General features: G+C 65.9%; 2 protein-coding genes across 3 annotated transcripts in view; both read right to left on the bottom strand.

Annotated features, from left to right (window-relative positions):
• INPP5A (inositol polyphosphate-5-phosphatase A) overlaps positions 1-1,748 on the bottom strand; it is a 59,670-nt gene extending 57,922 nt beyond the window's left edge. Inside the window, exon 1 of one of the 2 annotated variants that reach the window (XM_056106658.1) lies at positions 1,560-1,748. In XM_056106658.1, the coding sequence (XP_055962633.1) occupies positions 1,560-1,640 (81 nt within the window). In that variant the 5' untranslated portion in view covers positions 1,641-1,748. The remainder of the gene's footprint in view (positions 1-1,559) is intronic. The other variant, XM_056106659.1, reaches the window with a different exon arrangement.
• The window catches only part of LRRC27 (leucine rich repeat containing 27), a 40,016-nt gene continuing 28,972 nt past the window's right edge, over positions 1,665-12,708 (bottom strand). The window contains exons 10-11 of the mRNA XM_056106709.1: positions 2,746-2,890; positions 1,665-1,808 (exon numbers count right to left, since the gene is read on the bottom strand). Coding sequence (XP_055962684.1) covers positions 1,665-1,808; positions 2,746-2,890 — 289 coding nt within the window. The remainder of the gene's footprint in view (positions 1,809-2,745; positions 2,891-12,708) is intronic.

The raw sequence follows: 12,708 nt of genomic DNA, 5'->3' as shown, positions 1-12,708 counted from the left end.
CCGGCCCTGGGCGCCGTGCACACCTGTGTACATACATACACACGCAGACTGAGGACACATGTGCATATGGATACGCACACGTACACACATGTGCACATACCCAATGCACATATCCAATCCCAAATGTCTACACACGCACGCCACACACAGTGCACACACCCATGCACACAGACATGACACCTCCCAGGACTGCTGACCGGGCTCTGCTCAGGATCCCACAGCAACCAGAGTTGGGGGGTGGGGGTCGGGGAACAACACAATGATGCAGCCCGCGAGGGGCACATGAGGGACGCAAGAGGCCAGAGGAAACTTCACAACAGCATCCAAATGGGGCAAAGTCCCAGGGACAGGAAGCAGCGCCGGGGTCCCGGGGGCGGGAGACACTGCAGGTGAGTTGGGGGTCCCGGGGCAAGGGGAGCCAACTGCTAACAGCCGGCAAATTCTGCAGGTGCTGAATGTCAGAGAAGGCCCTCACCCTGGGTGGGCTTGGGCTGGCCTGGCGACGCCCCCAAATGAGAAGGGAAACCCGGGGGGCCCGCACCGAGCCTCCTTGGACCCTGCACGGGCCTGAAAAGGGTGGAGGTGGGGACAGAGTACGGGCTCCCTGTGGACAGTGCTCAGGGGAGCACGGAGACTCAGGAGGTGCAGGGACACGGGTGGAGAGGGGCGTGTTGGGGGGCCTGAAGGCCCTGGCCCACTGGCAGCAGGAAGACTGGGGGGTGGGGGGGAGAGGGGAGCGGAGGGAGCCAGCCAGCCCCGCCCCTGCCTCAGGTGAGTCCTGGGGGCAGCAGGACCAGCCCCGGCCAGGTCTCAGGAGTGCCCCTAAGCAGGCACTGGCGCCCTGCGTGGAGCGTTCCCGATGCGCCATCACCTCCTCCTCCCTGGGCGCCTGCCTAGGGCAGAGGTGAGAGGTGGCAGCCACGCACGACCACCCAGGGTCCCTCGGATCTCCCGAGAGGCAGAGTCTGCGGAGAGCGGGGAGCGGAGAACAGAGACCCGGGGCCCCAGGAGACCCTGGAGGCCACAGTCCCGGGACCTCGGCGCGCCCCTTCTCGGAGAGGGCCGCTCCGCGCAGCCCACCCGGTGCCCTGCCCGGGATGGGGGGCGCGAAGCCCCGGAGCAGCAGTGCCCACTGGGGGCCGCCGTCCGGGGCGCACGCACGCACGCACGCACTCGGCCGCGCGCGCCAGCCCGGGCCGGTCCGGCCGTGCCCCGCAGCCCCGCGCCGCTCGGACCCGGAGCCCGGAGCCCCCAGGAGCGGGCGCCCCGCCCCGCCGCGCCGCGCCCCGCACGGACGGGGCCCGGGAGAGGCTCCTCCCCGGGCCGGGGCCGGGGCCGGGGGCCGGGCGGGCGCGCGGAACAAAGGGGCCGGGGCGCGCGCGCGCACCGTGGGGGCGGGCGGGCCCCGCGCGCCGCCGCCCGCCGCGCCCGGGCCGGGGGCCACGGGGGTCGGGCCGAGCCGAGCCGAGCCGCCCCCGCCGCCGCCGCCGTGGCCTGCGCGGAGCCCGGAGCCGCGCGGGGCCGCGCGCGCCCGAAGTTGGCGGCCGGGCGGCACTTACGTCGTCGAACAGCGAGCCCACGTTGGCCGTGACCAGCAGCAGCGCGGGGCCCGCGGGCGCCGCCTTCCCCTTCCCCGCCATCGGGCCGGAGTGCGCGGCCGCGCGTCAGCGGCGCCGGGGGGCGGCCCCGGGGCGCATCGCGGGCCGCGGTCGGGCCGGGCCTGGCCGGGGCTCCGGCCGCGCGCGCTCCGCGCTCCTCGCTCTCGCCTCGCCGCCGCCGCCGCCGCCGCCGCCGCCGGCCGCCCGCGCCTCACCGCGGCCCGCGCGCAGCCATTAGGAGCGCCGGAAAGTTCCCGCAGCCGCCGAGCCCGCACGCCCCGCCCGGGAGAGCGCCCGCCCCGCCGCCCCGCCCGCCGCGCCCCGCCCGCGCCCCGCCCCGCCGGGAGCGCGCCCGCCCGAGGCCCCGCCCCGCCCGCGCCCCGCCCCCGGCCGGCGGCCGCCGATTGGCCGGCCCGCCGCGGCCCCGCCCCGCCCGTGCCCCGCCCCCGGGCCGGCGGCCGCCGATTGGCCGGCCCGCCGCGGCCCCGCCCCGCCCGCGCCCCGCCCCCGACGCGGGCCAGCCCGGGGAGCGCCCGCCCCGAGGCCCCGCCCCGGCCCCGCCCCCCACGGGCCCCGCCCCCGCAGCCCCCGTCTAGCGGCTCGCCTGCCGGCGGGGCGGGGCCGAGCGGCCCGGGGGGCGGGGCCTGCGCGGCGGGCCCGGCCCGGAGGCCGCGGGCGCCCAGCGAGGCGGGGCCTGTGCGCCTGCGCGGGCGGTGGGCGGAGCCAGCCGGCCTCTCGGGCTCCCGGGTCCGCTCCGGCCCCGCCCGGAGAGCGACTCGCCGACTCCGCCCGCGCGCGCCCGTGACGTCACCGGCGGCCCCGCAGGCGCCCCTTAAAGGAGCCACAGGCTTTTCCCGGGCTGCCCCTCTCCCTGGGGCCCCGCCGTGACCCGGCTCTTCTGCACGGCCCGGTTCGAACCCTGGCTGCGGAGGTGGGAGTGGAGCGGGGCAGGGCCGGGAGCAGAGCCAGGACTCAAGGGGCCGGGTCCAAGCCCTGCGTGAGGCAGCACCGCACAGGTGGACAGGTGGACAGGTGGACAGACGCCTGGCCGTTGGAAGGCCACGCGGCCCGTCTGCCTGTGACGCTGCGCAGCCGGGAGCGCCGCGGGCCAGACGCCCCCTGGGAGAACCCCGGACCCGCATCGCACCCGCGCCTCCGGCCACGCCGCGCGCTGGGCCTTGGGCGGGCCGGGGCATCGCATCTCCGCTGTCACCTTCCTGCGGGCCAGGTGCCGCCCAGGCCCTGCCCCCGCCCCGGGCCGGCCGCGCCAGCCTTCAGATCCGTAAAATGCCCTGCGGGGGGGGGGGGGGGGGCAGGGCTCAGTGGCAAAGTCTGGAGCTGTCGCCCCAGTGCATCCACCACTTGCACCCAGTGCTTCTTCCCCGAGGTGCTACTACCTGCTGGATGTGTGACAGCTAGCGGCGTGCCCCTGTGAGCACCACAGAGAAACAGAAGGGAAGGGGGGCGGGGATCAGGAAGAGCCAAGGCCCGAGGTGTAGGCTGGCACCAGGCATCGCCTCGGTGTGGGGAACCGGGAGCCTGGGAACCCCTGGGAGCACTTCCTGCCCTGCTTTCCCTTTTATTGGAGCAGTATTTGCTGGCTTGCTCTTTGGGCCCCCCAGGTGTGTGTGGGGGGGGGGGACCGTGCAGCATATGGGGTCACTCCCAGAGACCCTACTTGCAGAATGTTCTTCGGCCCATGAGTTAGTGCCCCAGCCATTGATGCTGTGGCCAGAGGGCCTCTTTATGTTCCAAGAGTCCCCCGTGTGCTCTATGGACCGCGTCCTGCAAAGAGACAGTTGGCTGGAGGCCGTGGGCGTGACCCTGCTCCAGACCCTCCACAGGAGATCCCGTGAGGCAGCCCACAACCCCCAGGGAGGGTGGGAAGCAACTGCTGCACGGCCACCCAGCCACAGAGACCCCAAGGTGCCCAGTGCAGGGCTCAAACCTCCAACCAGCTTCCTAGGAACTGCCGTGACCTCCCCTCTCACATTCACATCCTGACCAACACGGTTTTCGCTCACCGACGTATGCATACATGGGAGCTTCCTCACCACCCTGAACCTTGGGAATGCTGTCCTGTGTTCCCACCCTGGCCTGGTTCAGTCTCCATCTGGATCCCACCCTGGGCATGCGTGGGCAGCATGAGCGACCTCCCTGCCAGGCAGGAGTGTGCCCTGCCCAGTGAGCACTGACTCGGGGGAAAGTCCACAGCCTGCCATGAATCTCCTCCCACGGTCCCCGCCTCAGAACATCCACCATGGGCTTGCACAAGCTGTGTGTTTCCCAACGGTCACCAGGTGATGACGTCAACATCTCGCATAAAAGCCAAGCGGTTCACACGGGGCTCCTAGCAGTCACCTCCACGCCGCTCACAAGCCCTTCTCCAGTGGAAACGCTTGTGGAACAGGAGAGCAGGGTCTCCCAAGTGCCACCTCCCACCCACTCGCTTTGCCCCTTCAGCCATCCTGCCCGCTCACAGTAGGGTTTTACGGGGAAAGCTGCCCACAGCAGACCCACTTGCTGTTCAGCCAGCTCATCCTCCGTGGCCATCAGTGGCTCTGGCTGGGACCACGAATCTTCACTCTGTCTCCAGGGTAACCGTGTCACCATAGACGAGCTCAGCCCATGCCTGCGGTGGTGCCTCCACCTGTGCCTTACCATCAGGCTCCGGAGTGCCTGCCCCCCCCCCCCCCCCGGGGCTGGCCTCGCTGCATCACATGGAAACTCAGTTCACTGCTGGCAGGAAGTAGGGCTGGTTGTGTAGGAAATAAACCCAGCTCAGCCCTGAAGGGCTGGAGCCTGGCACCTGCAGCTCTGAGGACAGGAGTTAACGGGCAGTTATTCCGTGACCCCAAATTCATCTGGAGAAGGGGTGGTGTGGCTGCTGTCCCAACAGGCACCCTGGGGGCACTGTCTCACGACCGTGGTTCTGCCATCCCCGAGCCTCAGTTCCGTAGGTAAGAAGGCCCAGGCTTCATGATGGCAAAGCTACGAACTTCACATGGTCAGAGGTACTGGGCTGGATAGAGCCAAGGCTGGCTCAAGTCCAAGAAGAACTTGTAGGCTGAAACACCATCCACCCCCCTTTGTCTATCCATCACCTGCCCTTCCCCCTCCATCACCTGCTCTGTCCTCCCCATCATCAGTCCTTCCGCCAGCACCTGCCCTTCCGCCCATCCTGCCCGGCCCCCACCATCACCAGTCCTTACCCCACCCATCAGTCCTTCATCCATCCATCCCGCCATGCTCCCACCTGTCATCCATCCATCCATCCATCTCCCGCATCCCCAGCTGTGCAACCCTCTGCCCATCAGTTACTCGCTTTCTCCTGCACATGCTCACTGACGCCTTAGCTGGTGGACGCTGCCCAACACCGCGGGCTAAAGGGTTGGTGCTGTGCAGAGCAGAGACTGACACTGGAGCCACAGGACAGACAGGGGCCGGGCGACACCACGTCCACTACTGTGTCCACACACTCCCCACTGATCGCGTGGGAGCCGGGGGCATGCATGGAGCACCCCCGCAGGTATGGCCCTGCCCATGTCCCCAGCAAGCCGAGAGGAGTTCTGTTGGGTCACACTCAGCCCTGCTTGGCCTCCTGCCCCACTCAGCCCTCCGGGTGCTGGGGGCGGGGCTCCTTCCTAAACGCCCAGCATCCGTACCTCTGAAGCACTGACGGCGCTTCTCACTGTGGAGCACTGATGGTCCCCAGGGCTTTACTTCCTGTGATACCCTCCGCTCTGTGTCCTCCTGTGAGCTGAGCTGCCTCCAGTGCCTGTGGGAAGCACCTTATTCTATTCTTTCTTCCTCCCCTGTCTTTCTCTCTCCCTCTTTCTTTTAATTTTGGTTCTTGAGCACACCCAGTGGTGTACAGAACTCTTCCTGGCTCTGCACTCCGGGATTACCCCTGGTGGGGCTCAGGGACCATATTGGATGCTGGAATCAAACCCAGGTCAGCCACATACAAGACAAGCGCCCTGTTAGACTCTCTGGCCCATTCACTATGGTCCTTAATCCAGTAGCAAGACTGATAAAGGGCCATGAGGAAGAGACATCAGCACTGAGACAAGAGCACCACTTCAGGCCACAGAACCCACAATGAGGGGAACGGCGCACTCCTGGAAGTCAAGGGCAGACCCGGTTGAGGTCTCACAGGAAGAAGTGGCCTGAGTGGCCGTGTAGTTCTCCGGACAGTGGCTCCATCAGGCCACTCCTTCCCACAGAGCACACTGCACAGCCCACGGGGAGTGAAAAGTCAGGCTAGTTCTTCACTTGCTCTTCCAGACATCTGGAACATTTCCCAAAGCATGTTATCACACTGTCTTTTGCCCTGATACCAACATTAGATAAAGACATGATATACGAACAGATATGTAGGATCTGATATCCCTGGTGTCTATCAGAGAGAAGTCCTGGGCAATCAGGCTGTAAAAGCAGTGACGTGTCATGTCTATCTGGGCTCTGACCAAAGGACACAAGACGGATTAACAACACAGTACTGTGATCTGTCACGTCGGCAGGTGAGGGAGGGAGTGCTCGGCCGGCCGGAGGGGACCAGGGAAGACACAGGACAGAATTCAACATCCCCTTTTAGTAAAGCCCCCCCACACACACACACGTGAAGGGAACACTCTCAAAGTTCACCAGACACATCACAAAGGATGTCCATGTGTTACAGGAGCTGACAGGCTGTCTCACGACAGGCAAGGTGTCCCCTCTCACCTTCCAGGCTGACCTGTGCAATGTAAGGACCTGGGGAACTAGGCTGTGTGGACCGGAAGGGGAGAAGCACAGCCGCCTTTTCTCTCTGGGCCCAGGTCAGCTACCCAGGGGCTTCTAAGGAGCTGCAGAAACTTTGGCTGCCAGTGAGTTCAGAAGGTGGGTTGAGAGCAGGCTTCAAAGGGCCACTGTGTCTCTAAGTGTCTGGCTCTGCAAAATGAGACTTACATTGTTTCACTAACAAAAACAAAAGTCAAATACTTAGGAACAAAAGTAACAGAAGATGTAACCACTTAGGCAAGGAAACCCCCAAACCCCAGCACAGGTGGAGTGAAGGCAGCTGTGGGTTGGCAGGACCCCAGTGAGGCAGGGTGCACCTCGCCCCTTGTCTGGGGGCTGGTTTCACATCCAGCTTTAGTGACCTCACTAGAGCGCACAGTCTCGCTGGCAGCTGGAGCGGAGACAGTGCCCTGTCTGCTCACCAGCATCCACGGGGTGCCAGTCCAACAGGAAACGCAGGTCCTGGGCGACCAGAGCCAGTATGGAATAGTGGCATAGGATCAAACAGACCTGTATCTTCACACAGGGCGCCCAGCCTCGCCGGGAGCAGGCCAGACCCCAACAAAAGCTCAAGCCAAAGGCTCCTAGAACATATGTGGATATTTTTAGGCTTTGGAATGAGCAAAGAATACTTAGAAAAGGCAGAAAAACTCTTGCAAAAAAAGTGTTTTGAAGGGATAAAACGAATTTGACCAAAAGTTGAAAATGGCACACTTTGGAAAGTCCCTTAATAACTTGCAAAGGCACCTCAGGTTACTTTTATATGCCTCTCACATCCGAGGAATAGAGGACAGGCCCACGCCCCCCAAATCCCCTCCCCCCCCACTCGCACTGGGCGGGGCGAACCCTGATGGGGCGGGGCAAATGATCACTGGGCGGGGCGGACCCTGATGGGGCGGGGCAAATGATCACTGGGCGGGGCGGACCCTGATGGGGCGGGGCATATGCTCACACTGGGCGGGGCGAACCCTGATGGAGGCGGGGCATATGCTTGCAGTGGGCGGGGCGGACCCTGATGGGGCGGAAGCCGACTTGGCAGCTCAGAGTCACGAAAGCAATCCCAGGATGGGCTGAGCCCGAGGGAGGTCTGACACGCTCGCATCATACACGTCACAGAGCCCATGTCACAGAGCCTATGCACCCTCAACAGAGTGCATGCCCCAGCACAGCCCACAGTACTGAGGTCAGCTGACTGGGAGCATGCCCTGACTTCCTCAGGAGGGCAGCTGAGATGTGACTTCCGTTTGGCTTGGCGGGTGGGGGCAAAGTAGGCAGACTGGGGGAACCCGAATTCAAGGGGCCTTTGGCAGAAGCACATCCCCTCTCCCCAGTGGGCTGGAGACGGAGGCCGGGCACCTGTCAGGGCTCACAACCGGAGGCTTGGGGCTCAGGCAGGATGGCCCCAGAAGCCTACCAAGGAAACGTTAGTAATGGCATGAGGGCAGGAGAGATCGTGTGGGTGGGGAGCACCTGCCTTGTTTGTGGCCAACGCTGGTCAATCCCTGGCACTGCATTCCCTCGAGCACAGAGCCAGGAGTAAGCCCTGGGCACCGCTGGGCGTGGCTCCAAAACCAATAATAACAACAGTAATTAATAATGGAACATTAGTATTAAGAACGTCTGATTGGAAAACATTCCCAAACTGATACGGCCTGACACCCCCTTTTCCAGAAAACAATATTTGCTCAGTGTCACTCAGAAATCAACCTTCTCTGAGTGGCAGCCAGAGCAAATGAGTAAGTGCACACTCCCTGCTGCTGTCCCGATAGTCTCGGGCTCACTCTGGTGACACAGATTAGTTCTGGGCGCAACAGCAAGGCCCAAGTGCTGGGAAGGGACAAGGACTTTGAACCTCCTCAGAGCTGCGCCCAGCAGGGCTGAGCCAGGCGGCATCTCCGGGGAGGCTCCAGCTGGCAGGCCCCCTGGGGCTGGGTGGGGCTTGTCCTACCCCCACCCCGCCCCCGCTGTGCTTGGGGGCAGAAGATGCAGGGCCACATCTCCCCTGCCAAGCCTGAGGAGCGGCTGCACCCGGCCCTGTCCCTGGACCCAGGCAGAGTCTACCGCACCCCCACCCCTACCTCTGAATCAAAGCAGAGAACACACACCCCCCCGCACCCCACCATTGCCCCTGAACTGGGCAGAGGCCGCACCCCCCACGCCTGCCTCTGAGCCCAAGCAGAGGCTGCAATGCCCCCACCCCCGATCCTGCACCTTGGTGGGGTTGGTATGGACCCCAGCCTCCCCACCAGGCCTGGGCTGGCTCTTCCAGCCTTCACCCGGAAGCCATGTTCACGGCACCACACTGGAAGGGGTCTGTCCCCGGGGAGCTGCCCACCAATGACGCAGAGAACCACCAGATAACGATGAGGGGGCTGGTGGTCTCAGCAGCCAGAGCTCAGCGCCCACGGGACGCCCCTCCCGGGGGCCCGGCTCCTTCCCCTGTGGGTCTCCTCCCAGCACCACCAGGAACCGCATCGGTCCTGGAGTCCAGAGTGTCCACAGCCATGGGCGGGTGTGGGATCTGCAGGGGCAGGCACAGCACGGCTCTGCAGCACTTGGGGCCTGTGTCCCGGTGGGACAGGCACGGGGCTGAGCCACGGCCACTGCAGGCTGCCAGCCCTGCTCAGCAGACGGTGAGCCACGGGCTGGCTCTGAGGGCCAGGCAGATGCTCCGTCAGCAGCCCCGTCCCAGGTGTGCTCACGCATCGGGGCTCGCTGCGTGGGCCCAGCGCCACCTGGGCCCTGCCGTGCCCCTTGTCTTAGCCTTCCCTGGGAGCGGCCTGCGGCTGCACCGAAGGCGGGAAACGGGAGGCTCAAGGCCACCTCAAGCAAGGCAAGGCAAAGCAGAGCAGCGGAGCCCTGAGAATCCCTGGCAGCTTCTCCACGCAAACTGGCGGATTTAATTAGGCTGTTTCCTGTCTGAAACATGAGTCAACTGAAATATTTACTCCACAAACGGCTCGGCGTCACTCCTCACTTGCAGGCCCCGAGGACGAGTGCCGGGGCCCCTTCTCTCCTCTGGGTGCGGGGCAGGAGCCAGAGCACACCCCAGGGTGGGGCTGGAACCTGGGTCCCCCGGCCAGAGCTCAGGGCCCCGGGAGCACAGACAGAGCTGTCCACCTCCAGGCCCACCGTCTGACTGCCCAGTCTCCCCAGCAGGACACCGGTCCCCTGCCGGGCAGCTCCTCCGCCCGTCCCCAGCAACAGCAGGGGCTGCCTGCCTGCCCCGAAGAGCCCTCTGGCCGAGGAGCGGAGACCCCCAGATTCGACCCAGGGGCTGAGCCGGGGGCAGGGCTAAGCTCCCAGTCAGGCGTCCACCCCAGGACCCCACGCGGCTTCTCCCTGTGCCCCACGGTGCCCACATGGGAGCTGACACCTGTTCGTGTCCTCTCGGGGGCGGGCGCACTTCAGTAGAGGCCGTGTCCGCAAGGTGCCTCTGAGGCTCTGCCATGGGAGGGGGCTTGGGCGCCTCCGCCCTCAGACTCCCCCGACCCCCTCCCCCAGGGTCCTGCACTCTGTCACCCACGCTGCTCCCAGCAGGCACCGCCCCCACGAGAGCGAGCACGAGGCAGGACCAGGGTGAGCAGGGGGTGGCAGCACCCGGACGGCGCAACCTTGACAGAATCTGGGTCGGAGGTGGGCCGGCTAATGAGGACAGAGACTAATTCGGTGCGGCATGAAAAATTCATGAAAGCTGGAGGAAAGCGCCAAGAATAGGCAAGAATAAACTCATCTGTGGGCGAGACACATGCCAAGCAGAGGGGCAGGTCCTGCAGGGAGGGCTGGCGGGGGCCACCGCAGCACTGGAGGGAGAGGTCCCAGCCGAGCTCAGGGGCCTCAAGGGGGCAGGGGGCAGCACCCCCTGTGCCTCGACCCCAGGTTAGCCCCCCCGTGCCCCCAGGGAGCCCACCTTGAGCTGTGGGGGGTCTTGGGCTCAGGCCCCCACGGTGGGCTCGGCCCAGACAGTGCTGGAGAAGCTTCCAGGCCCTCTGCCACTGCCACCCGCAGCCTCCCGCCAGGAAGCCTGAGCGTGCCCGGCCCGGGAGCTGCCCCCCTCAGTGCCTGGGCCTGGCCAGCTGCCCCATGCACACTGAGGCCTGGCCCTGGGGTCCATCACCTCCTCCACAGTCACACAGCTGGGACTCCACTGGGGCAGTAGAGCACAGGGCCATGGCCCGTGGCCCACCGGAGGCTCTCTGGAGGGTCAGCAGGCATGCAGGCAGAGTCTGGACTCCTGGGGGTGCCCCTTCCGGACCCCAACTCTCGGGGAACAGGAGGACGACTGGCCTGGACCACACCCTAAAGACAGAGTCCGACTCGAAGGGTCGGTGAGAAAACTTGGGTTTGTCTGGAGGGGTGGCGGCCGCCCTCCCACGCTTGCTTAGGGGGCAGCCCTGGGCCTGGCCCAGTTGCACCCCGGTCCCAGCATCTGTAGCAGCAAAGGGCGCCCTGGACCATGAACAGGGTCTGAGTCATCTGTGCCGACTGCTGTGACAGCGGCCGGGAGGGGCAGGTCCAGTCAGGAGGCTGCACAGTGCCCGAGGGAGACAGGAAGGCACCGGCACATCGTCCCTGACTCACACTCACACTGCAGCCCTGCCCCCCACACGCGGGCTCCAGCTCGGGCAGGGGGACTCGCAGAGGAAGGGGCGGTGAGCAGGGGCACACCCGGGGGCTTCTCCAGAGACAGCCGGGAAGCGTCAGGCACCGCAGCCCGAGCCTGGCCCAGCCCAGCGCCGCAGGCTCGGGACCACCTGGGCCTCGGGCGTTTCTTCAAAGTTTATTGATTCCTCAGGCAGGTGCAGGGCAAAGACTGGGCAAACGTGAGCCAAGGGCTCCCCAGGAGGCCTCCGTGGGAGCCGCCAGGAAGGCAGGTCCAGGGCGGCTCCTGCCCACCGGGTCCGCCTTCCCGTGCTCGTGCCCGAGGCCTTGAGCAGGATCTGGGGCACCAAGGGCAGGTGGCAGGAGGGGCCCCGCTGGGAGGCCCCCCTTTCTCTGCCTGCAGCCCTCGCCCGGTAACAGGCTCGGAACTGAGCGTCTGGGGGCTGGAGCAATAGCACAGCGGGTAGGGCATTTGCCTTGCACGCAGCCGACCCGGGTTCGATTCCCGGCATCCCATATGGTCCCTTGAGCACCGCCAGGGGTAATTCCTGAGTGCATGAGCCAGGAGTAACCCCTATGCATTGCTGGGCAGGTATGATCCAAAAAGCAAAAAAAAAAAAAAATACAGAAAAAGAACTGAGCGTCTGTCTCCCAGGGGCGCCCCCCCGCCCCATCAGAGCTCGACCCACACACACGCCTTCGTGGAGACAGAGCAGGCCGGGCCAGGGGCAAGAGTGGGGGGCAGGTGGGGTGCGATGAGGAGGAGAGGGGAGCTGAGAGGAGCAGGGTCCAGGGGAGGGGTGCAGGGAAGGGTGTGGGGGGAGGAGGTGCAGGGAGGTGGGCTGAGGGGAGGAGGGTTGCAGGGAACATGGCGAGGACGGTTCAGGGGCGTGGGGGGGAGCGGGGTGCAGGTGGGGTGTGGTGAGGAGGTGGGTGTTGGGAGCAGCAGGGTGCGGGGGAGGGGCGCAAAGAGAGGGAGGAGGGGAGGGTGCAGGGAAGATGGTGAGGGGAGGAGTGGGACATGGAGGGGGCACCCGCCCTCCGAAGGCCCGGCCCGTCTCAGAGGGGCCGTGCCAGCCTCTGCCTACGCAGCTGGTGGGAAGGCCCCCCCCCCCCGCGCCGTGCTCGACACAGGCCTGAGAAGGGGGCTCCTGAGCGCAGTCCTCCCACAGCTCCTCCTGGCGCCTCAAGGCCCTGCCCGGTGCACAGGGGCCTCTGGGCAGGACAGTCCCTGTGGGCAGCGGGGCCGGAGCCACCGCCCCTGCCAGCCACCGCCTCACACCCCGCAGTTCCTCTGGCCTTGCTGGGCACCCCTCTGCCTCCCGTATCTGTCCAGGGCTCACAGTGCCCATCGCGACCCCTCGGAGGAGGCGGAGACAGTGGCCAGCTCTGGGTCGCGCACGTGTGGCTCTCCCGACCCTCCCCGCCTCCCACCTCCCACCTGGCCTCTGCAGCCTGGCTGGGAGGCAGAGAAAACGGGGGCTGGGAGGAGAAGCATCCCCTCGGACTTGTGGCCCCCTCCTCCCTGGGGGCCTGGCCCTGCTTTGGAGACCCTGCTCAGTGGACAGAGCTGTCCGGCCCTGCCCAGCAGCCCCCTCTGGTGCACCGCTGCTCCCTGCCTGCCCCACCCCTGGCTGGGACCCTGGGAGCCGGTCCTGGACTCCGGAGTGGCCTGGGCTGGGCTGCTGGTGGAGGGTGGTGTGGGGCCCGCCATGGGGACAGACGT

This window comes from Sorex fumeus, unplaced genomic scaffold, assembly GCF_029834395.1.
Source record: "Sorex fumeus unplaced genomic scaffold, SorFum_2.1 ptg000142l, whole genome shotgun sequence".
Classification (NCBI taxonomy): domain Eukaryota; kingdom Metazoa; phylum Chordata; class Mammalia; order Eulipotyphla; family Soricidae; genus Sorex; species Sorex fumeus.
The sequence above is the reverse complement of the archived record's forward strand: the minus strand, read 5'-3'. Positions and strand labels throughout refer to the sequence as shown.